Source organism: Macaca mulatta, chromosome 6, assembly GCF_049350105.2.
Source record: "Macaca mulatta isolate MMU2019108-1 chromosome 6, T2T-MMU8v2.0, whole genome shotgun sequence".
NCBI lineage: Eukaryota > Metazoa > Chordata > Mammalia > Primates > Cercopithecidae > Macaca > Macaca mulatta.
In genome coordinates, this window is record NC_133411.1 from 2,937,469 (window position 1) to 2,961,124 (window position 23,656).

The 23,656-nt window shown below is 48.5% G+C and overlaps 1 protein-coding gene across 1 annotated transcript; it reads left to right on the forward strand.

Moving 5' to 3' along the window:
- Window positions 1-538: 538 nt before the first annotated feature.
- Window positions 539-15,538, forward strand: NDUFS6 (NADH:ubiquinone oxidoreductase subunit S6). The gene is made up of 4 exons (NM_001194314.2): window positions 539-694; window positions 1,450-1,503; window positions 13,821-13,943; window positions 15,338-15,538. Exons 1-4 carry the CDS (start codon window positions 563-565, stop codon window positions 15,401-15,403), a joined length of 375 nt encoding a protein of 124 aa, NP_001181243.2. The 5' UTR covers window positions 539-562; the 3' UTR covers window positions 15,404-15,538.
- The last annotated feature ends 8,118 nt before the right edge of the window (window positions 15,539-23,656 follow it).

Genomic DNA, 23,656 nt, shown 5'->3' on the forward strand with positions numbered 1-23,656 from the left:
GCTCTAAGCAAAATGGGCCTTTTTAGAGGCTGTATTTGCATGCTGTAAAATCAATTGGTGTACTAGGCTCTGTGGCAGAAATCCCCCAAATATTCTTTTCCTCCGCGGTTCCCCATAACCACACTCAGGAACGCTTGCCTTGAGGAGAATGCACTTCCAGTCTCTTCGGCTAAGCAGTCGACTCCTTCACCCAACATATATATATATATATTTTTTTTTGATATTAAACGTCTCATGATTATCGGTCATAAGAATATAAACAATGTATTTTCAGTTTACATCCTCCCCTGCCTGTCCCCTAAATAAGAACCACTGGGTACTCCTAAGCGCTTAAGATTGCGCACACCATTGTCTGCCTCATCAGGACCCTAGCTCCAGCCTGCGGCTGCAACTGCGTGAGGCTGCACCTGCTGGCGCAACGAGGCAGCGCCTGCGCACCCTCTGCCTCTCCCCGCGCGCTCCCCAGGGCGAAATAAATCCCGGGGGTTTGGCGCCGCCAGAAGCCGTGCGCATGCGTCCGCGCTGAGGGAAGTTGCGCCGGGTCAAAGGTCAGCCGCTCAAAATGGCGGCGTCGGTGACCTTCTACCGGCTGCTGAGCCGGTGCGGCAAGGCGGCGCGGAGCCGGCCCCTGGGCGCCAGGTGTTTCGGGGTTCGGGTCTCGCCGACCGGGGAGAAGATCACACACACTGGCCAGGTAACGGCCGCTGAGTACAGGATGTTCCTTCCTCCGGCCGCTCCTCAGGCGGCTGGTGGTGGTGGGCTCGCCGGGCATCCGCGGCTCTGGTTCTGCGCTGCGAGCAGCGCAGGTCGTGGTAAGGTTGTGCTTCTGTCGCTCACGCGCCGGGGAGGACGCTCACGGGTCGGGACGGTGGCGGCAGCCTGTAGCGGTGGGTCTCGTCCTTCCAGGGCCTACGGGCAGCACTTGCTGTGGACTGGCTGCCAATAGGCTATCTGTGGCCGCCGATTCTTTGGGTCAGAACGTTTAGAATTTGTGTAATATTCAATAATAAATTTTAGTAACCTGAGAAGTCGGTTGTAGTCCAAAGCACAAAAAAGTCATAAACCAAAATGAAGAACAAAGGTCCCTGTGTATATTGGAATGTGCCCTAGTAGATTTAAGGGGGGGATGTTAAAGCTCTGACCATATGTGAAAGAAGGCTGGAGGCGGTTCTCCTGGGTCAGGATTTGTCTCTCCGCCTTAGCTTCACCTTCCCGGGCTATGTCTCTGTGCTGCTCTCTGATTCAGGTGATCACCCGTTTTCTTCCCAGGTATCTTGCTAAAAATGCCCCTGATTACACCGAGTACTGTGCCCCTCACTTGTTTGACTTTTCATCAATGGCCTAAAAGTTAAGAAAAACACTTTCCTGTAATATTTATGATTGATATGAAGTGACTTCTTTCAGAATTAGGCTGTAAAAGTCACACATGGCCTTTTTGTTTTTTTCCAGGTTTATGATGATAAAGACTACAGGAGAATTCGGTTTGTAGATCGTCAGAAAGAGGTGAGTAAAAGATCTATTGAAGAGGGGTAAGCTTTCGTAAAACTTTTATGTAACCAACAAGAAATAATAATATATAAGATTTAAATAAATTTTTCCCATATTGCAAGCACCCTAACAGTTCTGGATGGGGTTCTACCTTTCTTATAATATTAATTGTGTCTATTTCTGACTTGTTTCCCTGTGAAACACATAACATTGTAACCGTAGTTCTGGTTTACATATAAATGGAAGTGATCTTTTTTTAAATTCTTGTGTCTTACTCTCCTGAGACTCTCAGATTTAAGTAAATCATATCAACTTAAAAAAATTACTTTTTTAACCACCTGGAGGTGTGTTTTTTATAGTTTTCACCAAATAAATTAGTATGTGTTTTTTACAGGTACTTACACTGACAAGCTGAAAATGGCACATGAGTTTTTCTTCCCTTAGTGGGTCTGTTAGCTCTATACATTGTAAGGGAAGATCAGTTCAGATGCCTGTGAGTGACCACTGGAGAAAGAATGTTGAAATTAGAATCCTTCTGCCTAAATCAGCCTATTTTTTTTTTTTTTTTTTTTACCTGACTCCTCTATCACTCATGTCTATGAGTTCCTGAATTCTTAATTAGGTCAGGCTTGCCTCCATGTTTCCTGAATTTGCTTCCTGAAGGAAGCGTCCTTCACAGCCACCTTACTCACTCTTTTTCCCACTTTGGTTAGCCTGGGTGATTCTTCTTGTTAACACCTTAGCTATCCCAGTGTGTAGTTTTTCTACTTCTATTCCAGAGCTACAGGGCATTCCAGAAAAGCTCACATGATCATGAATTGACTATAAATTCACATTCTCAAAATTCAGCTGGTTAACTGTTGTGTGGTTTGATGGGTGGGTGTGGGTGTCAGAAAAGTTTGTTTTATAGTGGTTGATTATTTGGCAATGCCGCTTAAGTGTTGGATTGAGAAAGATCCTGAGGCCTGAGCCACATTCAGTGAAAGAGTGTGCCATGATTGATTAGTCATGTCTGCCAGGATCATGGTGGTGGAGAGGGGCTTGTGTCTGGTGGGTGTACCTCTCGGAGTAGAAGCCGTGTGGACTTGCAGTCTAACAATTGTGAGGTTCAGTCACAGCATGGGTTCAGTTTTCTCATTTGTGAAATGGAACCGTGTGAATATTTTTAAGTGAATCATAAGTCTCCAGTGAGATCACACGTCAGTTGTTGAGTAAGTGGTGGCATACGGTAAGTCCTCCTTCTCTCCATCCTCGGAAACCCTTTTCTGTTTATTCTTTGACTTGTTAGTGTATTTCCCAGTAGAAGTGTCTGTTCCATATGCCACTTTCTCCAACGCTGTAGCCCAGTGATTCACACAGAGGAGCTCATGCATTGGGAATGGGACATTTCTTCTGTGTGCAGGCTGTCCTGGGCATTCTTGTTAGGTATATGAACTTGACATTTGGAAGGTGGAAACCGATGGATGTTGAGAGGATTTGCAGGCCCTTTGGTTTCTTTTGGCAGTGATTGTGGAGAAGGGGAGGTTTCTCCTAGTGTGGAAGCGGTATGGTTTCTTTTGGTGGTGACCGTGGAGAAGGGGAGAAACCAGTGGATGTGGGGAGGGTTCGCAGGCCCTTTGGGTTCTTTTGGCAGTGACTGTGGGAAAGGAGGTTTCTCCAAGTGTGGATGTGGTGTCCGTTCTCAGGTTTCCTGGGCATCAACGGGTGGTTGTTACTGAGGCAGTGGCTGGACTCTACATCCCTGCTTTGTGGGTGTCGTGGCGGGGTTGTAGGGACAAGGTAGGAGCCTCAGATTGAGCAGTTCTGGAGCAGATTGGTCCTGAAGCCCTTGGGCTCATTCATGCAATCTGGCCCCCAGCCTAGCTCCCTGTCTCAGCTCTTGCAGTGACATGGCAAGTATGTGGGTCCCTGTCACAAACCCCTCTCTGCTGAACATGGTTTGTGTAGCTTCTGGTTTCTGGTTGGTGTAGCACAGGGTAGCGGGAAACAGCTTAAAAAGAAACCAGAGTCAGGATTGGGGAAGCCAGTAAGGGTGGGTATAGGAGAGTGTGGTGGTGTCTGTGGCCGGCAACTCACCCAGGCCGTCGTGGCTGTGATCTCAATGCTCCAGCCGGCCCAGCGTCTCCAGTGCCTTCCCCGTTTAGCATCCCGAGTGTCCAGGGCACATCTTGGCATCACACCTTGGAGGTTCAAGGCGTGTTTATAACATGATGAGTGGGCATCCTGCCCGAGCTTTCCTTCTTTCAACATGTATTTGGTGGTTAGTACTACTTTTAGTAGTAGTTGTTTCGCTTCTGAGAGACTTAATTTTTTGGAACACTTTTAGATTTACAGAAAAACTGAAGAAAGTAGAGTTTTCACAGCCCTCCCCCTCAGTTTCTGCTATTTACTGCCATCTCTCATTAGTGTGCTGCCTGTGTCACAGTTGATGAGCTGGTACTCATACATTATTACTAACTCAAGTCCACAGGTTCACTCTCAATGTATGTTCTAGGGTTTGGATAGATGTGTGATGACATGTGTCCACTGTGACAGTGTTGTACAGACTTCACTGCCCTAAAAATTCTCTGTACTCTGCCTGTTCATCCCTCCCTCTTCCCAACCCCTGGCAGCCCTGATCGTACTGTCCCTCTAGTTTTGTCAAGTAATACCTTAACAAATAAACTGGGCCAGGTACAGTAGGCTTATGTCTGTCATCCCAACACTTTGGGAGGCCCAGGTGGGCTGATCACTTGAGCCCAGGCATTCAAGACCAGCCTGGACAACATGGTGAAACCCTGCATCTACAAAAAATATAAAAATTATCCCAGCATGGTGGCACATGCCTGTAGTTCGAGCTATGTGGGAGGCTGAGGTGGGAGGGTCTTTGAGTCTGGGAGGTTGAGGCTGCAGGGAGCCGAGAGCATGCCACTATACTCCAGCCTGGGCAACTGAGCAAGACCCTGTCTTGAAAAAAACATAAATAAATAAACTGAATCTGAAGTTCACCTGTAGAACAAGAATAGCAGGAGGCTATATAATTGAGCTGGTCTGTGTGAAACAAAGTGGAAGGTATCTGTGTGGCTCCTGCCCAGCTTTGACCGGGGGTGCCTGCAAAGGAATCCGTGGCCCCCAGGCCTGTGACCAGCCTTCCTGTGACGAGACTCCTCCCGTGCTAACGAATGTGCCGCCCACCCCCAGCCCTGAAGGAAGGACCAGAAGTCAGGCCTCACATGGTCCTGGAGTAGGTGGCACTCTGGGGCCACATGAGTCAGTTGGAGGGCTGGAATGCACTTGGAAGTGACCAGGTATTTCTCTACTGTTGATGAACATATTTTCATTGTTTTATAGTGGTACAAGTGAAATTAAAAGCAGATATGACTTGTCCTCTAATAGAAGGGATGATTGGGTGAGGTCTGCAGTGAGGTGTGGTAATAATAATAGCAATAACAACAGTCTCATAGCCAGGTACTTGGCGATATCATTTGCTTATTTGGTCAGAAGCTGGGGCTGCCCTGCCTGGCTGCATCTGGATTCAGGCTCCTGCACTGATGGGCTCATGAGGGCTGTGTGCTTCAGTGACTTAACTCGCAGGCTCTTGAGCATTGAGTCCGTGTAGATGAGGAAAGGCTTGGAGCAGCGCCTGTCCCAGGAAGCCTCTAGTGTGTGCTCGCCCTACACTGCTGCTGCCTTCGCCACCACCATGAGGGCTGGCTTCATTTATAGATTTTTTAAAAAATACTGAATTTAAACGTTAGCGTCTATACGCAAGGTCTTTTAGTTTTTGAAAAGAAGGAATTAGGCAGCAAAGCCAGAACATCAGGAGGCTGGGATCCCTTGAGTGCGGCTCTGTGCAGCCCCTCTCCACCTGTGTGTGTCAGGATCACGGCTCTGTGCAGCCCCTCTCCACCTGTGTGTGTCAGGATCACGGCTCCGTGCAGCCCCCTCTCCACCTGTGTGTGTCAGGATCACGGCTCCGTGCAGCCCCCTCTCCACCTGTGTGTGTCAGGATCACGGCTCCGTGCAGCCCCTCTCCACCTGTGTGTGTCAGGATCACGGCTCCGTGCAGCCCCTCTCCACCTGTGTGTGTCAGGATCACGGCTCCGTGCAGCCCCTCTCCACCTGTGTGTGTCAGGATCACGGCTCCGTGCAGCCCCTCTCCACCTGTGTGTGTCAGGATCACGGAACAGCTGGAGGCTTCAGCTTGTACCTTCATCTGCCCGCCAGCGGGATGGATTCTCTCTTCAGATGCTTGGCAGTGCGGAGTCACTCCACAGCTGGGCGTTTGGGTCAGAGCGAGATTCTGCACATTTTCTTAGACACATGGGCTGGCAGGGTTGAGTCCAGTTGTGACCCTGTGACCTCACCTGCCTGGCCCTCTGTTCTTCAGTAGCAGGCTTTAAGGTGCGTGGTGCCACCAAGATTAGGAGCAGTTGCACGCAGTGCTAATGTCTACTTGGCGTGCTGTTTTGTTGTGATAATGTGAAGTTTTATCCTTCTGAGAAGAGTGCGTGCAGATTTTGTTAATGGAAATGAGTAGTGCTCACGAGAGAGGAAACCTACCAAGACCCTCCAAACAGAAAGCAAATGTGGGTGACGGCGTGGAGCAATTGCAACTTTGTGCCTTGCTTCTGGGAATGTAAAATGGCACAGCCGTGAAGGAGAACAGCATGTGGGTTCCTCAAAAAGTTGAAACTAGGACTTCCTTCCAATCCAGCGGTTCCACTTCTGAGTGTGCCCAAAAGAACTGAAAGAAGAGGCCGGGCGCGGTGGCTCAAGCCTGTAATCCCAGCACTTTGGGAGGCCGAGACGGGCGGATCACGAGGTCAGGAGATCGAGACCATCCTGGCTAACCCGGTGAAACCCCGTCTCTACTAAAAAATACAAAAAACTAGCCGGGCGAGGTGGCGGGCACCTATAGTCCCAGCTACTTGGGAGGCTGAGGCAGGAGAATGGCGTAAACCTGGGAGGCGGAGCTTGCAGTGAGCGGAGATCCGGCCACTGCACTCCAGCCTGGGCGATAGAGCAAGACTCCGTCTCAAAAAAAAAAAAAATAAATAAAAAAAAATAAAGAACTGAAAGAAGAGTCTGGGGTACACTCGTGTCATAGCATCATTCACTATAACTGCAACCTGGAAGCAGCCCGGGGGTCCATTGTCAGCTGAACGGATAAGCAAAATGTGATCTGCCCAGGGACAGTGGAATATCACTCAGCCGTAAGGAAGAACGCTTGACACGCCTCACCACATGGACAGCCTGGAGGACGGTGCGCTCAGTGAAGTGAGCCAGTCACAGAAGCAGACTGTGGTGATTCCCCTAACACGAGGGACCAGAACAGTCGCTTCTTAGAGGTACTGTGTGAGGTACTTAGAGATACTATGTGAACACTGCATGATTTCTCTAATACGGGGGACCGGAACAGTCGCTTCCTAGAGGTAGCAGGTGGTTGCTGAGGCGGGGGGAGTTTGGAGTTAGTGTTGAATGGAAATGGGGTTTCAGTTTAGGAAGGTGAAAGGTTATGGAGATGGGTGGTGGTGGTGGTTGCACAATAATGTGAATATACATAGTGTCCTTTGAAATGGTAAAGATGGCAAGTTTTATGTTACCACAATTAAAACAAAAAAATTGAGAGGGAAGTGGCTTCAGGCCCATGCAGGAATCGACCAGCGGTTCCTCCCTGAGGCTTTCGTGGCTGGTGTTGCTCATTCTTATTTCTTCCAAGAGGCCGGCAGGGCAGGGCGCACTCGAGTGGGGAAGCAAGTGAGACTGAGGCTGGGCCCACGCGGCGCCTGCAGAGGCTCTGCACACCGTGCTGGTAACTCGTGTCACCACCCGGGACAAGAGCACGCCTCGGATCAGCAGCGGAAAAGGCTTGTGATACCTTCCGTCCACACTGAACTGTCTCTTGAGGCCAGCGCAGCACCATCCGAACCGTGCTGGCTCTTGTGCGTGCACACACACACGCTGCTGGTCACCAGAGGGACGCCAGAGAGCTGAGGGGGAGCCCTGAGGTACCCAGGGGTCAGCAGCTCCAAGCAGCAGCCACTGTTCCTAGGACTGGGGGGCAGGAGGAAGAGGTGGCGTCACCAGGAGGAAGCTGTGAACGTGCCTGTGTGGCGCTGCCGGAGCTCCACGAGGGAGACAGGACTGGCAGTCGGGGATGGGTGCTAGGGTGAGGCCCCGGCCAGACGGTGGTGGCTGAGAAGGTCCTCTGTGAGAGGAAGCCTGGATTGAGGGGCCTTGAAATTCCACCCTCCGCCTTTGCAGGTCATCTGGGTGGTGGCAGAGGCGGAGCTCTGTGCTTACTTTTAGGTTCATCCTTGGAGATTTTAAGAGGAGAGGTTTGCCTGAGTCTCTCTTGTCTTGAAGCAACCTGGGCATCCTTTAGGGGGTGATTGAGACGCGGGCGGTGCGATGTGCGCCATGGCGCTCTCCAACGCATTTGTGTGGCTTCCTGCTTCTGTATGCTCCTCCTCCTCAGCTGCCCTCCCACATACGCCATCTTGATAGTGGGATGAAGGCAATGGGATTTTAAAATAAATCTTCTGGATTAATAAGAACCGTGGGTCTTTGCTTCCTTTAGAAAGGCTTGGACTGTCAGAAATGATGGTTATAAAGTGAGGTTTATTTATCCCAGGACCCAGAGGAAAAGAGTTGGAACTGTGAATTCAGGAGCCCCAGGTTCACATGCTTTGTCAGTAAGCCGGCGAGATGGGCCTTATTTCCTCCCTCGTGCAGCTCCCCAGCTTCCTCTTTGCTTCTCTATTGTGTCTTTGTGTCTTGTGGTTCTTTCTCTTCCAAGGCACTGGCAAAATTAGTCACTGGATTCCAGCATTCTCAAAGCAAGTTTGAACATGTATAGACAGCTCAATTACGGTTTGTAGAGCATTTTCTATGAAGTTACTAAGTTTAAAAATTTATTTGAATGAAAACTTCAGTTTTGCCTGTGATTTAAGAATTACATACTTATGTAGACATATATATATACACGTTTAGCTAAAATAATTATTGGCGTTAATGTTAAGAATGCCTGACGTTCTAAATAATTCAACTGAGCTTTTACTTTATTTTAAACCTTTATTTTAAATGTCCGTGACTGGGGTCGGTATTCTACGGAGCGTCGGTGATCCAGCTGGTGGTAACCTCCCTTTTGCATTGGTTTTGGTGCTGTGTCACAGAATCACATATTTTATGTTTTCTCTTTAATAGATGTAATCTCAGTTTGACATAATAAGATTTAAATCTGAATATTTTTATGCCCAATCATTTCATCATCAAGAGGTCGATGTGGAAGAGTGTTTGCTATTTTTTACATTAGTGACGGACGAAGGACTCATTTTACAGTGGTTGGACAATTCACTGTGTATGATGTGCCGTGTGCTTAGTGAGAGATGGCGTGCGGGCTGCCGTGCCAGTTCTCCCTGGATTCCCTTGTGAAGTGCTGCAGTGCTCTTCAGTTTTTCTTACCTTTCCCCAGGTGAAAGCGGGTGAGAATGGAGCCTTGAGTCTGAACCTGGGGTGAGGCTGTGTGCTGTGGCTGGGCGTGTTCACTGCCGGCTCTTTGTATTCCTGCGGTTGCTCTGAGATCTGGAGCCAGACGTTTGCTGGTGATGGGCGGTCCGGGTCGCCCTTGAGCTGCGCACGCTAAGTGACGGGAGGGCATCCCGCGTCAGTCACCAGTGTCGAGGCATCAACAGCCCTCCCTGTGGGGAGGTGGCCGGTCTCTTTGACTGCCGTGATCGGGGCCTGGCAGTTTGTTAGTGTGGCTAGTGTGACATGTTGTCACTTAGGCAGACACCATATTATTTACACCATAAGGCTTAATTTGTATGGTTAGTTGCTTCGCCTGCAGCAGGGGTGAGCAGAATATCGCTCACTCCAGAGCCCACTGTAAGGCGCTGGGACAAGGCGAGGAGCGGGGACAAGGCGAAGTGTGGGCCGGCAGCAGAGGCTTGTGTTGCAGGAGCGTGCAGAATAACCTGGGCTGCGCCACACGGCTCAGGCCTCTGCTTTAATGTGGCCTCATTTTCCTCTAACTTCCTACTGTGTTTCTGGAAATAGATCTTCAAGGAAAAGCTTTATACATTGGTCATCTGTAACTGACAGAACCTCTTCAAAAATAAACCTATCCAAAACGTATCTGTGAGGGAGAGTGGTGCCCTGCCTCCCACGGCGTGTGTGTTCTCTGTGACTGTTGTGGCATTGAATGAGCTTCTGGCCTCCAGAAATGAGTGACTTTGTGATGAGCCCTGTTGCTGCTTCCACTCTGGGGCGGGCACACTGTAGACGGAGCACAAGGTTTCAGGCTGTGCCATTAAGCAGGGGAACCCCAGGAGCAACATCGGAGGCAGAGGGTTGTGTCATGCTTGGTGGGGCTGGCCGTCCAGGAGGGGACATGCAGGTAGACCCACATCCCTGGTCTTTGGGGCCCGCTGGGGGTGTAGAGTTGAGTTCCTTCCCTCTACATTCACAGACGCCAACACTCCACTTCCCATAGCTTCCCTGTGCTTCTTGCCTTGTCTTCCTGGCACTTACTTATTGACTATTCCCAGGCGCAGCTGAAAGGGGCTGGCTCATTCCAGAGTCAGAGGAAATCAAGGCATGTCCCCTTTCCAGGTTCCCAAATTTGCCATCGTGAGCATCATCAAATACATTATTTGCCAAGCCAGGATGTTTTAATTGCTTTTTAAAAAAGGAAAATTCTATGAAACAGAGGGAATAGTCTAGTGATTCCCTTTTCCCATGTACCCAGGCAGTCAGTTTCAACAATTACCAACCGGAATAGTTGTCGGAATGGCCAGTCTGGCTTCAGCTCTGCTCTGCCTCTACCGTGGCCCCACCAGCCCCTGGTAATTTTGATGTGAATCTTTGACATCATGTTACTGAGTCTAAATTTATCTGTGTGTAAGTTGACCCTTGAACAACATAGGTTTGAACTGTGTGAATCCACTTAAGTGGCTTTTCTTTCGCCTCTGCCACGCCTGAGACAGCAGGACCAACCCTCCCTTCCTCCTCCTCAGCCTGCTCGATGCGAAGGTGATGAGGATGAAGACCTTTATGACCATCCACTTCCAGTTAATGGAAAGTCAATTCATTTTCTCTTCCTTGTGATTTCCTTCATTGCATTTTCTTCCTCTAGCTTACTTTATTATAGGAATTCAATATATAATACTTGTAACATGCAAAATATGTGTTAATCGACCGTTTATGTTATTGGTAAACATTCTGGCCAGCATCAGGCTGTGAGTAAATTGTGGGATGCAGATTTTCAACTGCATTGGGGGTGGTTCCCCCAACCCCTGAGTTCAAGGATTAAGTGTACCTTCAAATGATACTAACATTTGGATTTTACAAAGAAGTAAAAACACAAAATAACAAAATATATGAACATGACAACAGTATTATCACACCTTAAAAATTATAATTACTTTAAGTTAAATATCTAAATGGTGTTAAATATTCTTGATCATGCATGGTTTTAAAAATGTTACAGTGTGACTCTGAGCCCAAGTGAGTTCTTACATGCAGCTGTTGGTGTCTCTTATGTCTCTTTTAATCTGTAGGTTCCCATCGATCTCCCACTCACTCTGTCTCCTTTTCTCATTGGAAAAATTTATTTGTTTGAGAACCCAGGTCATTTCCTCTGCAGAGTCATCCTCAGCTGGATTCTACTGACCGCATCACTGTAGTGTTGTTGAACATGTCTCTTGTCTCTGCATGTTTTGGAAATTAGTTGGATCTCGAGCCTTGATCAGATTGAGGGTCAGTGTTTTGTTCCTGGTGAGACTGCTGCATAGGTGATGTGTCCTTCCATCAGGAGGCACATAATAGGTTCCGGTTGTAGTAAGAGACTGTGATCATTATCTCCTACATCTGTGATTTCATAAGGGGTTATAAAATGATGATATTATCCATCTTATTAGGTTGGATACTTATATCAAAAGAAACCTTGGTGCTGAGGTAAAGTTTCTGTTGGAAAATCAGAAGAAATACTTGATTATTTCCCTTTATTTACCAGTCTTTAATGGGTTGATTCTCTAGTTTCTGTTTGTTTTGTGTTGCTATAACAGAGTACCTGAGACTGGATAATTTATAAGGAACAGAGATTTATTTCTTACAGCCTGGAGGCTGGGAAAGCCAAGGTTGAGGGCTGTATCTGGTGAGGGTGGAAGCTGGAAGGGCTGGATAGTGTGCATGGAGGGGACTGAACTCCTCCTTCTACCAGGAGCCCGCCCACCACCTGTGAGGGAAGCTGGAGTCCCTTATGAGGCAGAACCCTTGTGACCTCAGCACCTCTGAAGGCCCCGCCCCGTCTCTCAACACTGTTGCATTGACGATTCAGTTTCCAACACAGGAACTTTGGGGGAACACATTCAAACCATAGTACCTAGTAAGGTAATTAATGAGTTTTTAAAATATGTTTATGAAATCATGGGTGTAAAAATTGGTGTTTCAGCCTTTTGTAGTTATATTCCCCTTGTCCCTCAATTTCCTGTACCCCAGATTATCCCATGTGGCAAGTTTCCCCTGATTGACTCCTCTTTTGACACAACCTTAGTTGCCTTAAAAGCTTCCCTGACTTGTGCCACAATACAGTGTCTGAAGTTCATCCCATAACAGTTCCTGCCCTGGACCCAGAATCAGTCATTTTTGAAAGAATCCAGTCCCTTCCCTTTGGGGTGAAATGATGTTTAGAGACCACCGTGTGGGCAGCAGGGGTGCTCATTACCACTGTGTTAATCATGGTCCTGGGGATGGAGCTAGAAAGGGTGTGTGTAGACCGGGCGCAGTGGCTCACGCCTGAAATCCCAGCACTTTGGGAGGCCGAGGCGGGCAGATCACCTAAGATCAGGAGTTTGAGACCAGCCTGACCAACATGATGAAACCCCATCTCTACTAAAAATACAAAAATTATCCGGGTGTAGGGGCGGGCACCTGTAATCCCAGCTACTTGGGAGGCTGAGGCAAAGAACTGATTGAACTCAGGAGGCGGAGGTTGCAGTGAGCAAAAATCGCGCCACTGCATTCCAGCCTGGGCGACAGAGTGAGACTGTGTCTCAAAAAAAGAAAAGAAAGGGTGTGTGTGAACATCAGACATGGAATGAGTCACACTGATCCTTCCAAACTCAGTTCAGGGTTCCAAGACTTCTGCCGAGCCAGTGAGCTGACCTCTCTAGTCCCTCCCCACACTGAAAATCCTGAGTTTTCAATAATAATTTTATTTGCTTTGCAAGCGGTTTTATTCTTAGGTGTGTCGTGTTAGAAATGTTCCTGCTACTCTCTCTTTAAAGTTTCTGGGAATTCCTTAGGTCCATTTGTCTCCTTTTTATCATTTTAAAAGTGTAATTTTATAACTTTGAAAAATGTAAAATATAGTCTCAGAGTCAGATTTATAAAACTCGGAAGAAAGTCTAACGATCATGCTTGCGTCCTCCTTCCTTTCCACCTCACAGTAGTAACTATTCAACGCTTTCTCCTTTGGATTTTGTGTAAATAAGTGAATATGTAGGCGGACCCCTGGTCTTCCCCACATGGATGAGTGGAAGCCTTCTGTCCACTTACCCACGGCCTGGCATCTCCACGTAGTCCTGTGTCGTTCACCCCATCGTGATATGGAGACATCTTTTTCATTCCATTTTGATTGTAACTCAGAGCATCAGCACACAAGCAGGACGTGAAATTACCGGTCTTTCCCGCACACGTCCGTGAGTCATGCATGACCAGGTGGAAGACACAGTGGATGAGGAGACCCAGTGTACGGCGAACAAAACACTTAGAAGCGACCTAACCAGCTTTCGGGACCTCTGTGGCCCAAGGGGAAAGCCGGAAGGACATTGTTCGTTGAATGGATTGCAGCACTAGTGGCATTTTTGGCATTTTAGATAAATCTGTCCCATCAGTATCATGTTTACGGAGGTGGATAACTGCATAGAGGTTCTGTGAGAGACTGTTCTTATGAAACGCACATGGGGGCCTGTGAGGGACAGGCCAGAGTGGTACAGATGCCCTCAGGTGGGACAGGACGGTGTGGTGGGGAGAAGAGGGCACGGCAGAGCCCACGGGGCAGGTGTCAGCGTTTGCTGAGTCCACGGGGACAGAAGGGAAAGCCTCTGCGCCGCTCTGATTCTTGCAGCGCTTCTCTGAGTTCGGACTGTATTCCAATGAAAAGCAAATGTGTGTGTGGCCCTAAATTTAACAATTGTGAGTCAGGAAGGTCTACGATGATAATAGTTAAATGAAGCATGCACCATAGATCCATGCTGATGGTACATGAATTTGCATGTGGTGGGTTAAATTGTATGAAGTTAGCAAGTTTGCATATTTGTTTATGTAAGTGTTTCTTCTTGTTCCAGGTGAATGAAAACTTTGCCATTGATTTGATAGCAGAGCAGCCTGTGAGCGAGGTGCAGACACGGGTGATAGCGTGCGACGGCGGCGGGGGAGCTCTTGGCCACCCAAAAGTGTATATAAACTTGGTGCGTAGCCAGCCACCGCGCGCATGGTAGGGCGGCCTGCCCGTCCTCATTCTCCCCTGCACTCCCAGTGCCTGTTCTTTCTGCCCTCTTCTGTACCTGCTCCTGAGGCGGCCCTTACGGGGTTCACACTGCTAGCACATTCACCCTACACCACCACACTACAGGGCCTACATACAGGCGCGTGTCCGCAAACCCCCTTTCAACTGGGAAGTGGTGGGCGGCGTGTTTAGTTGGATCAGCCTTGATGTCCGCCTTCCTTTTCTCGAGCACTCAGGCGTCTTTCCTCTCTGGGCCCTTCTTGGTTTGGTCATCATCTTAGCTCAGGCTGCCACATACAGCACCGCAGGCTGGGGCTGTAGACAGCAGAAACGCATTTCCCACACACTGGAGGCCGCAGCCCAAGACCGTGGTGCCTCTGTTGGTTCCTCCTGGGGCCTCGCTCTTCAGCTTGCAGATGAGGTCTCCTCCCTGTGTCTTCACAGGGCTGTCCCTCCGTGGGTGACTCCTCATCTCCTCTTGTAAGGACACTAGGCGGAATGGCTCAGGGCCCCTGTGTGGCCTCCGTTTACCTTCATCACCTCTTTAAAGGCTCCATTTCCAAACACAGTCACGTTGGGGGTTAGGACTTTACGGGGCACGTGGTTTATTTTGTAACAGTCCCTGTGTAATCTTTTATGCCCGTCGATGAGGGTCATATACAGGACCATTGAGAAAAAAAGAACACGACCAGAGAAAGAGGCCACGGGCTGAAGCTGGGATGTGACCGTGGAGCACTCAGGGACTCAGGCAGCTTCTGACCTGGGGTGCAGGGAGGGAGGGAGGGAGGCCACTGACCGTGGAGCACTCAGGGACTCAGGCAGCTGCTGGGCTTGGTGTTCTCACCAAAACAGAGTCCTGGTCATGGGACTTTAGCTTTGTTAGAGCTGACATTTATTAAAAGCTGTCATCGTCTTGTTGCCTGTCCTGAAAACGGGACAGTGTAACAGGCATCAGTGGTTAAGCCGCCTAGAGTGGGACTGGGCAGCCCGCATGTCCCCTCCTGGGCTCCAGCCCTGCGGGCGGAGCTTGGGTGTGCCTCATGGTCCTGTGCAGCACCCACCCCCTGCTCCAGGCAGCTGCGGTGTGGGGAGTGAATGGAGCTGCAGGCCCACAGTGATGTCCCTGGGGGGTCCTATGGGATGGCTGCGTAACCCGGGGCTGGAGCCTGAGGCCAGGGGCTTCGGTCAGGCTGGAACCGAGACTGATAGTCTACATTCTTACTTCAGTAGTAACTGAGTATTTTTATGTGTTTCTGACAGTCTGTTTCAAGTTTTATACATGCATTTTCAATGTTTAATATCTAAATTTGAAGTAGAATATGGAAATACGACATCATTCCTTTTGAATGTTTTCAGGACAAAGAAACAAAAACTGGCACATGTGGTTACTGTGGGCTCCAGTTCCGACAGCACCCCCACTAGAGCACGTGGCACGCTGGGGGCCCTGCAGCGTCCTGTGAACATTTCCACGGGGAAGATGAGCGCGTGAAGCTCACTGGTTCTGTGCGAAGGGTATTCCCGGTGCCGAATAAAGGGTGTTGCTGTCAAGGCTGACAATTTGTAAGTTTGTTTCTTTTATCGGCTGGGCTTTGGAAGTGAACATCCACATGGACATGGGTAGACGTGCGAGTGGAAGCAGTGCCCGCTCCAGAGTGAGCCTGAGCTGCCTCCTGCTGGCCACCGCGTGCCTTACCGGCTGCTTCTGTGTGTCTCCTCTTATCCCTGGGGCCACGTGGGCTGTAAGAATGGTGGGGCGGGCAGGGAGGGAGAAGAAGTGCCTCTTGTTTTGCAGATGCAGCTGGGCTTCCGAGAGCCAAGGTGGCTCTTGAGTTGCACAGTGAAGAGGGCGCCCAGGCCTCAGCTGGTCCTATGGGAACGTCAGTCTCTCTCCCGTGGCCGGCCTGCAGAGCTGGTCTCTGCCTCATCCTAGTCCCTATGTTGAAATGTCAGATCTTAAAACCCAAGAATTTAAGCACTGGTTTGAAGGTATTGAAAGTCACCTACTGGCCACATTAAGGACAGACTATGTTTTTAGAGTAAGGATTATAATGTACTGTAACACAAAAGTAAAAGTAGATTTTGAGGGAAGAGAAAGGAGGCTTGCTAGAATGATCCAAGAGTCTGGCCTTTGAGTAACAGGAATTCCAGAGGAGGAAATACCAGAGCAGAGGGAAGGTGAGAGGGAAGGTGAGGCAGAAACAGCAGAAACACATTTCCCAAGTCAAAGAAAAACCCACAGATCGCAGGGCTCACCAAGTTCCTAGCAGAATTGGTGAGAAAAGACAACTAGGCATATTCTGGTTTAAGAAAATAATTAAGCTGTAAACTTTATAGAGTCTAGAGAAAAGAAAACCTTTTAAGCTTATGGATGAAAACAAATTACAGTGGAAAAGTGATCAGCGATCAGGCATCCAGCTCTTTGTCTTCGATGCTGGAGGCTGGAAGAGTGAAACAATCTTCAGGAATCCCATGTATAACCAAAGTTAAATTCCTTATCCTGAGAGGAAGACATTCTTGGATGTGGGAGAGTTCAGAGGTCGTCATCCTGGACCCCACTGGGGAAAATACCTTGAGGAGAAGGCCTTACCCAGCAGACCTGATCACAGCCCTCGGTGTGGGGAGGGAGGCTGAGGCAGGAGCGGCTAGTAGTGGAACCAGTTCATTCCAGTGGCACGCTACCCAGGCGTGCACGTGAGGCCGCGCTCCCGGGCTGCAGGGACGGTCCGATCATGTTTCCCTCTGTGCTGAGTTGGGAGGTCTGGGAGGTGGGGAGAGGGAAGAAGGGGATGCAGGGATCCAGGAGGTCTCTGGGTTGGGTGGGTGGAGGTGGAAGGAGGCTGAAGCTCCCTCGTGGAGTGGCGTGAAAACAAAATGGAGACAGATGTGATGGAGTAAATTGATGCCACCCGGATTCGAAGTAACTGTGGAGACATCTGTGAGTTGTTCCCATGAGGGCCCAGAGAGGGAACAGCACCAGGCCAGGAAGTTGAAAATGTGGATGCAGAATAACCAGGGATGGGGAGAAGTGAAGGGGTGGGGCCAGGGGAAGGGGGAGAGAAGGGAGGAGCGAGGACTCAGAGCCAGGAGCGAGGCCAGCCCCTGGGGGAGCCACTGGTGGAGATGAGGCCCTAAAGCTCCACCCTGGGCTACAGATGCACCCCCCCCGTCCGCCACCCCCCATCTCTAATGTGCCACTTGCTTGTCCTTCATCTGTTGGGCTACCTTGCTGCTTGTCTTAACACATGTTGACGTGGTGAGTGCGTGAGTCAGACCCACACATTCCAAGGTGGACCTGAGTATAGGAGCAAGGCTTGCTTTTAATTCCCCTTTTAACACTGTCCTTTTATCTTCATGTCAGGGCTTTGCTCACTTTGGGTTGGGAAACTGCCCACATTTCTGTTCTCTGGAAGAGAAGGTGTAGGATTGGGATTCCTGTTTCTTGCCCAGTGGAACTCGCAGGAAAGTCTTCTGGGCGTGGGTTTGTTGTGGGAAAGTGGGCATCTAAGATGGAGTCTCCTTTCGTAGTTACAGGACATTCAGGTTTCTTCTTGAACCAGTGTTGTACATTGTATTTTTTCTAAAGCTTGGACTCTCTTCCCGAGACTTTCAGAGTTACTGGCATGGAGATGTAGCTCAAGTATTTTCAAGATTTTTCAGTGTCTCAGGTTCACAGTGACACCCTCTTTTCTCATGTTCGTATGTGCCTTTGTTTTTTCCCAAGTCTCACCAGACGTTGTCAGTAACATTGTATTTCTGCAGCTTGGCGATCCACTCTGTTGTATTTTTGGTTTCTACTTATTTTCTGCTCATTATTTTCAGTTTCTACATGCTTGCTGTTTATTTTACTGTTCTGTTTATAACTTTCTGAGGTGGGTTGATTGTTTCGTTCCCAGCTTTTCTTCTTTTCATGTGTATTTTGTACTGTAAATTTCTCTCTAATCTCTGTTTCAGCTGTGTTTCCCCAAATTTTGTAGGTTGTTTTTTTCATTACCATTCAGTTTTAAATGTCTTACAAAAGTATGTTTATTAGAACAAAGTGTCTGGGGTTTACACTTTTATGCTGATTTGTGTTGTGGTCTGAGAACATCCTCAGATGAGTTCATTTGTGGGCAGTCTGTGGAGACTTGCTCCATGGTCCATCACGTGCGTTTCTAGAAACATCTTGAGCCTGCTCAGAATGTGAGTTCGTCGGGTTTCAGTGCGGGCTGACCCTTGTCCAGATCTCCCACTGCGGGCTCCCAGGGCCCCTCCCAGAGTTCTTGCTCTCTTCTTTGTGTCTCTTTAAAGAACTACCTTTGAGGCTTTGCTGATAGTGTCTTTCATCTTAAAATGGCTTTATCTTTTCACTGAATTGAATCTTTTTAACAACTTGCTTTCAAGTCTGTTTGGCCACCATTTAACTGGGCTCTGCTGGCTTGGTCTGGTTACCTTTGCTTGCTATGTTTGTTGAGTCTTTTCACCTGTATCTTAATGTAGACTTTGTTTCTGTTGCATCTCCTATGAAAATACAGCTGAATATGTGGTACCCAGTTTAAAATTATTTGTCTCTTACCTTGAGATTTTAGTCCATTTCTGTCTAGTATAATTGCTGACCTGCTTCAGTTTCAAGCCGCCATCTGTCCCAGCTCTTCCATGCTCCTGTGTCTCCTTTGTTTGACAGAATTATTTTATCATTCTTTTTCCCCCCTAATACTTTAGAAGTTATTTTTTCTTCAAAACAGAAAAGCCACATACAAACTGGAGAAATTGTTGACAACTAAAATAAAAAAATTTCTAATATACCAAAATATAGCTCATAACCTATATTAATCAGCATTAAAAAGACAGCTGCCTTTAAGGGAAATGGGAAAGGGCATAAAGATAGTTCAAGAGGAAACACAAGGCCAGTGGTCGTGTGTATAAAAGGCAGGTGTTGCATTTCCGCCATGAGCTGACGTCAGGCCTCATGGGGAAAGCAGTGTAAGGAGCGGCTCTGGGTGCCTGGGCTGGGGGTCAGTTGTGCATCCAGGAGTGGAGGGAGCATCTTAGTATCTTATTGGAAATTTATCCTAAGGAGTTGGTTGTCAAGTGTGAAAATTATGCACAAAGGTGTCATAAAAGGACCGCTTATGGTAGACAAATGATACAGAAATACAGGCCTGATTAAATAGGTTTCTTTTTCTTGTGCTTAATTCAATGAGATAGTATGAATCCATTGGAAATCATGATATGGACCAATGTTTATTGACATGGAATAAGTATGTTACATATAGTTGCATTAAGAAAGCAAGTAACAGAATAGTTCTATAGAATGCCCAGTGGTTGCTGCTGTAGCTGTGACTTGTTTGAGCATTCATGCATAAAGAGGTTCACCAAAACACTGACTGTCAGACATCGACTGTGATTCTGGGAATGAGATTTGGGTGATTTTTACTACCCTTTCTGTACTTTTTGAGATTATTATAATAAATGTGTCACAATAAATATGTTTTCCATACAGAATTTTACATAGGGAAATAATATTCTTATCAATGTAATGGATTGAGAATTTCAGAGAAGAAAAGATCTAATATTACTCATGAAGCCGACCAGTTGCAGCTTCTGTTATTTACAAAACCTAGAGCAGCTATGTTCACATTACAGCATCCAAAATTTTTCATTCGAATCTGTGTCCTTAGATCTGTTCACAGAAATGGTATGTCCCGGCTGCAGTCTCTAAGGTGGATGCACAGGGCAGCCGCCCACTCTCAGAGCCAATTACCCTGATTGGATTTCTGCAGCACCCTGAGAAACAGCTGAGTCAGCAGCCCAGCCTCCTCCTGCAGAGCGCCTGTACTGGCCCTGGGTCCTGGAGGTAGACAGCGGGCAAGCTCCGGTGTTTCAACGATGGTGCTTATTGTTCGCCCAGGAAATAGGGCGCTGGCTGCGCCAGGGGAGGCGGCTGCTTCTGTGCCAGCTTGAGGGTCCTCTCTCTTCCCCACTCAGCCTGCCTTTACCTACACATGCCAGTTTCACCACCACACATTCCCTCTGCATGGCTCACTTAGATATTGCGGGATCTTGTCCCAGACAGTCCTCCTATAAATACTGCCAACTGAGTTAGTGTTAGGAAGTTAAAACAAGTTTCCCATGGAAACCACATTCCAGCTCTTGCTTTCTCCTTCCTGCTGGGACTGCAGTGACCAGTAAGCTGCAGTGAGACTCTGGGGCCCTGAGGGAGAGCCCTCACCGCAGCTGCTCATCCTCCATCCCTTTGGGGCTGTAAATGTTTGGCTAGACTCCTCAGCTCCCGCACAGACCCCTGGTGCTGTTGCTCTGAAGGGGACTTCATGGGGAAATACTTGAAGTCTGGGGGCTCATAACTCTGTTCTCAATCCTGCAGGTGGAGTTTAGCCACAGGTGGCCCATTCATTCTGAGGAAGTCTCTGGGTTTCAGCTCAGGACAGACTCCCATGATTGGCCTGGCAGGTACCCTGCAGTGGGACATGAAGCTCCCTGAGCCCTCCCTGCTTCTTCATCTACCTGGCCCTGAGGGTGGGGGGCGGTCGCCACTAGTCCTAGAGACGTGGGGGGAGGAGTGCCTATTGTTTTGATTTTTTACTTGCTTTGTATGTGCATACCAATCACCTAATTTTATGGAAAACCAGATACATTTTTCCAGTCCTATAGTAAGGCTGAGGTGTGGGTATTACACATCTGGTAGTCTAGGCATACAACGAATTTGGAAGGTGTGTGCTGATCTCCTAGGGCTGCCTAACAAACTAGCCCAAACTGGGTGGCTTCAAACAGCAAATCCACCCTCACAGATGCCTAAAATCTGAGACCAAGGTGTTGACAGTGCCCTGCTCCCACTGAAGGCTCCGGGGAAAGGTCATTCCAGCCTCTCTTCCAGCTTCTGGTGGATGCTGGTGTCCTTCGTCATCCTTGGCTGTCCTCGACATTCCTTGGCTTTCTTTGGCCATTCTTTGCTTTTCTTGGTGTTCCTTGGCCGTCCTTGGCCTTCTTTGGTGTTCTTTGGTCTTATTTTGCCTTCCTTTTATTTCCTTGGCCATCCTTCATCATCCTTGGCTGCCCTTGGCCATCTTTGGCCATCTTTGGTCATCTTTGGCTGTCCTTGACATTCTTGGCCTTCCTTGGCTGTCCTTTGCTTTTCTTGGTGTTCCTTGACTGTCCTTGGCATTTCTGGGCTGTCCTTGGCTATCCTCGGCTGTCCTTGGAGTTCTTTGGCTGTCCTTGACCTTCCTTGGCCATTCTTTGGCCCTCCTTGGCGTTCCTCAGCCTTCATTGGCCGTCCTTGGTGTCCTTGGCCTTTGTTGGCCTTCCTTGTCCTTTCTCAGTCATCCTTGGCCTTCCTTGGCATTCTTTGCTTTGTGTCTCCATTGCTTTATTCTCTGTGCTCATCTTTATGTGGCCTTCCTGTGTGTGTCTGTCTTCATATGGCTTTATAATAGACACCAGTCATTGGATTTAGGGCACTCCCTAACCCAGTATGACCTCGTCTTAACTAAATCTACAAAGACCTGATTTCCAAACAACATCACATTCTGAGGTTCTGAGCAGACGTGAATTTTGGCAGGCCGTACTTATCCCTGTGTGGGAGACCAGGGTGCATGTCTTAACCCTTCTCACTAGAATGCAAACAAGACCCCCAGTTTGCAGGTATCAGACATTCACAGACTTAGAGCCTGCTGAGGAAGGGGGACTGGAAGTCTGGAGCCACCGACCTGTTTAAGGTACTGTGTTTTTTTTTTGTTTTTTTTTTTTGAGACAGAGTCTCGCTCTGTCGCCTAGGCTGGAGTGAGTGGCGCCATCTTGGCTCACTGCAAGCTCCGCCTCCCGGGTTCCCGCCATTCTCCTGCCTCAGCCTCCCGAGTAGCTGGGACTACAAGTGCCTGCCACCACACCCGGCTCATTTTTTGTATTTTCGGTAGAGACGGGGTTTCACCGTGTTAGCCAGGATGGTCTCGATCTCCTGACCTTGTGATCCACCTGCCTCAGCCTCCCAAAGTGCTGGGATTACAGGCGTGATGTTTAAGGTACTTTTAACAGTTTTCCAGAGTAATGGTGACCTGGAAAGGAGAATAATTAGACTCTTTGACTGCTGAATGTTAGATCTGAGCTGGCACTGATGCCAGGGGACCCGAAACACCACTGTGGCCTCCCCTTCCGTCCCTGGTCGTGTTCTTCGCTCTGAAGCCTTCACTATCTGATTCAAGGATAGTAGCTCCCACTTTCCTTGTAACCATGCTTGCCTGATGTGCTATTTTCCACCTTTTTCCTCTCAGCCTGCATATATCCTCGTATTTGAAGTGAGTTTCTTGTACACAGCACATAGTTTTTCTAATCTACTTTTTCTATTTTTTTTTTTTTTTGAGATGGAGTCTCACTCTTGTTGCCCAGGCTAGAGTGCAGTGGTGCCATCTCGGCTCACTGCAACCTCTGCCTCTCGGGTTAAAGCAATTCTGCCTCAGCCTCCTGAGTAGCTGGGATTACAGGCACGTGCCACCACGCCCAGCTGAATTTTTTGTATTTTCAGTAGAGATGGAGTTTCATGTTGGTCAGGCTGGTCTCGAACTCCTGATCTTGTGATCCGTCCGCCTCGGCCTCCCAAAGTGCTGGGATTACAGGCATGAGCCTCTGTGTCGGCCCTTTTCTATTGATATCTTTGTACTGTTTACATTGAATGCAATTATTGATATGTTAGGGCTTACATCTACCTTTTTGTTTTTTTGTTCTGTGCTTAGTGTTTCTTTTAATTACTTTAATGGACAAAAAATAATTGTAAATATTCGTGGGGTACTCTGTGATGTTTTGATTACACACACACACGGAAGGATTCATACCTGTGGTGTTCTGAGTGTTTCTGTGTGTGGGCAGCTCTGGGACTTACCTTATACATGGGCATATACGGCTTCCTGCCCAGCTGCTTCCCGATACCACCTTGGTAGGGTTTGAGGTGCGTCACTGCAGCCCGGCGGAGGTGGAGTCCAGGCTCCCTTGCTGGCGCGAGTGGGGTGCAGTGTGGCCCCTGGTGACTGGCTGTCTGGAGCAGTTCCCATCCGGACATTTCTCATCCTGTTATACTGCTCATTTCCTGGGTCTCCAGCTAGAGACAGCAGGCTTTTGCAGGGACTTTTTTGGGGGGTCGGGGGTGCGGTTTGCATCCATTGGTGTTGCTGTGTTGCTGGCTTCTTCATCTGTCAGGGATCTATGAGGAAAGAGCCCAGGGCTCTCCGGAATGCCACTCCTCAGGTTCCAAGCCCAGCTGGGCTGCCTCCTTCCCTCCTCTCAGAGTGTCTGTCTTGTGCTTGTTTTGTGTGCCGGGTCCGGGGTTGCACTTAGCAAGAGGCATGGGGAAGGCTCATATCCTCCACGTTCTGTGAGCAGAAGACCTGGCCATTCACTTTTTTAGTTTTTGTTTTATTGAAACAAAGTCTTGCTCTGTCACCTAGGCTGGAGTGCAGTGGTGTGATCTCAGCTCACGGCAGCCTCCACCCACTGGGTTCAAGTGATTCTCGTGCCTCAGCCTCCTGAGTAGCTGGGATTACAGGTGTGCACCACCACGCCCGGCTAATTTTTGTATTTTTAGTAGAGATGGGGTTTTGCCATGTTGGTCAGGCTGGTCTCAAAACTCTTGACCTCAAGTGAGTGGTCTGCCTGCCTCGACCTCCCAAAGTGTTGGGATTACAGGCGTGG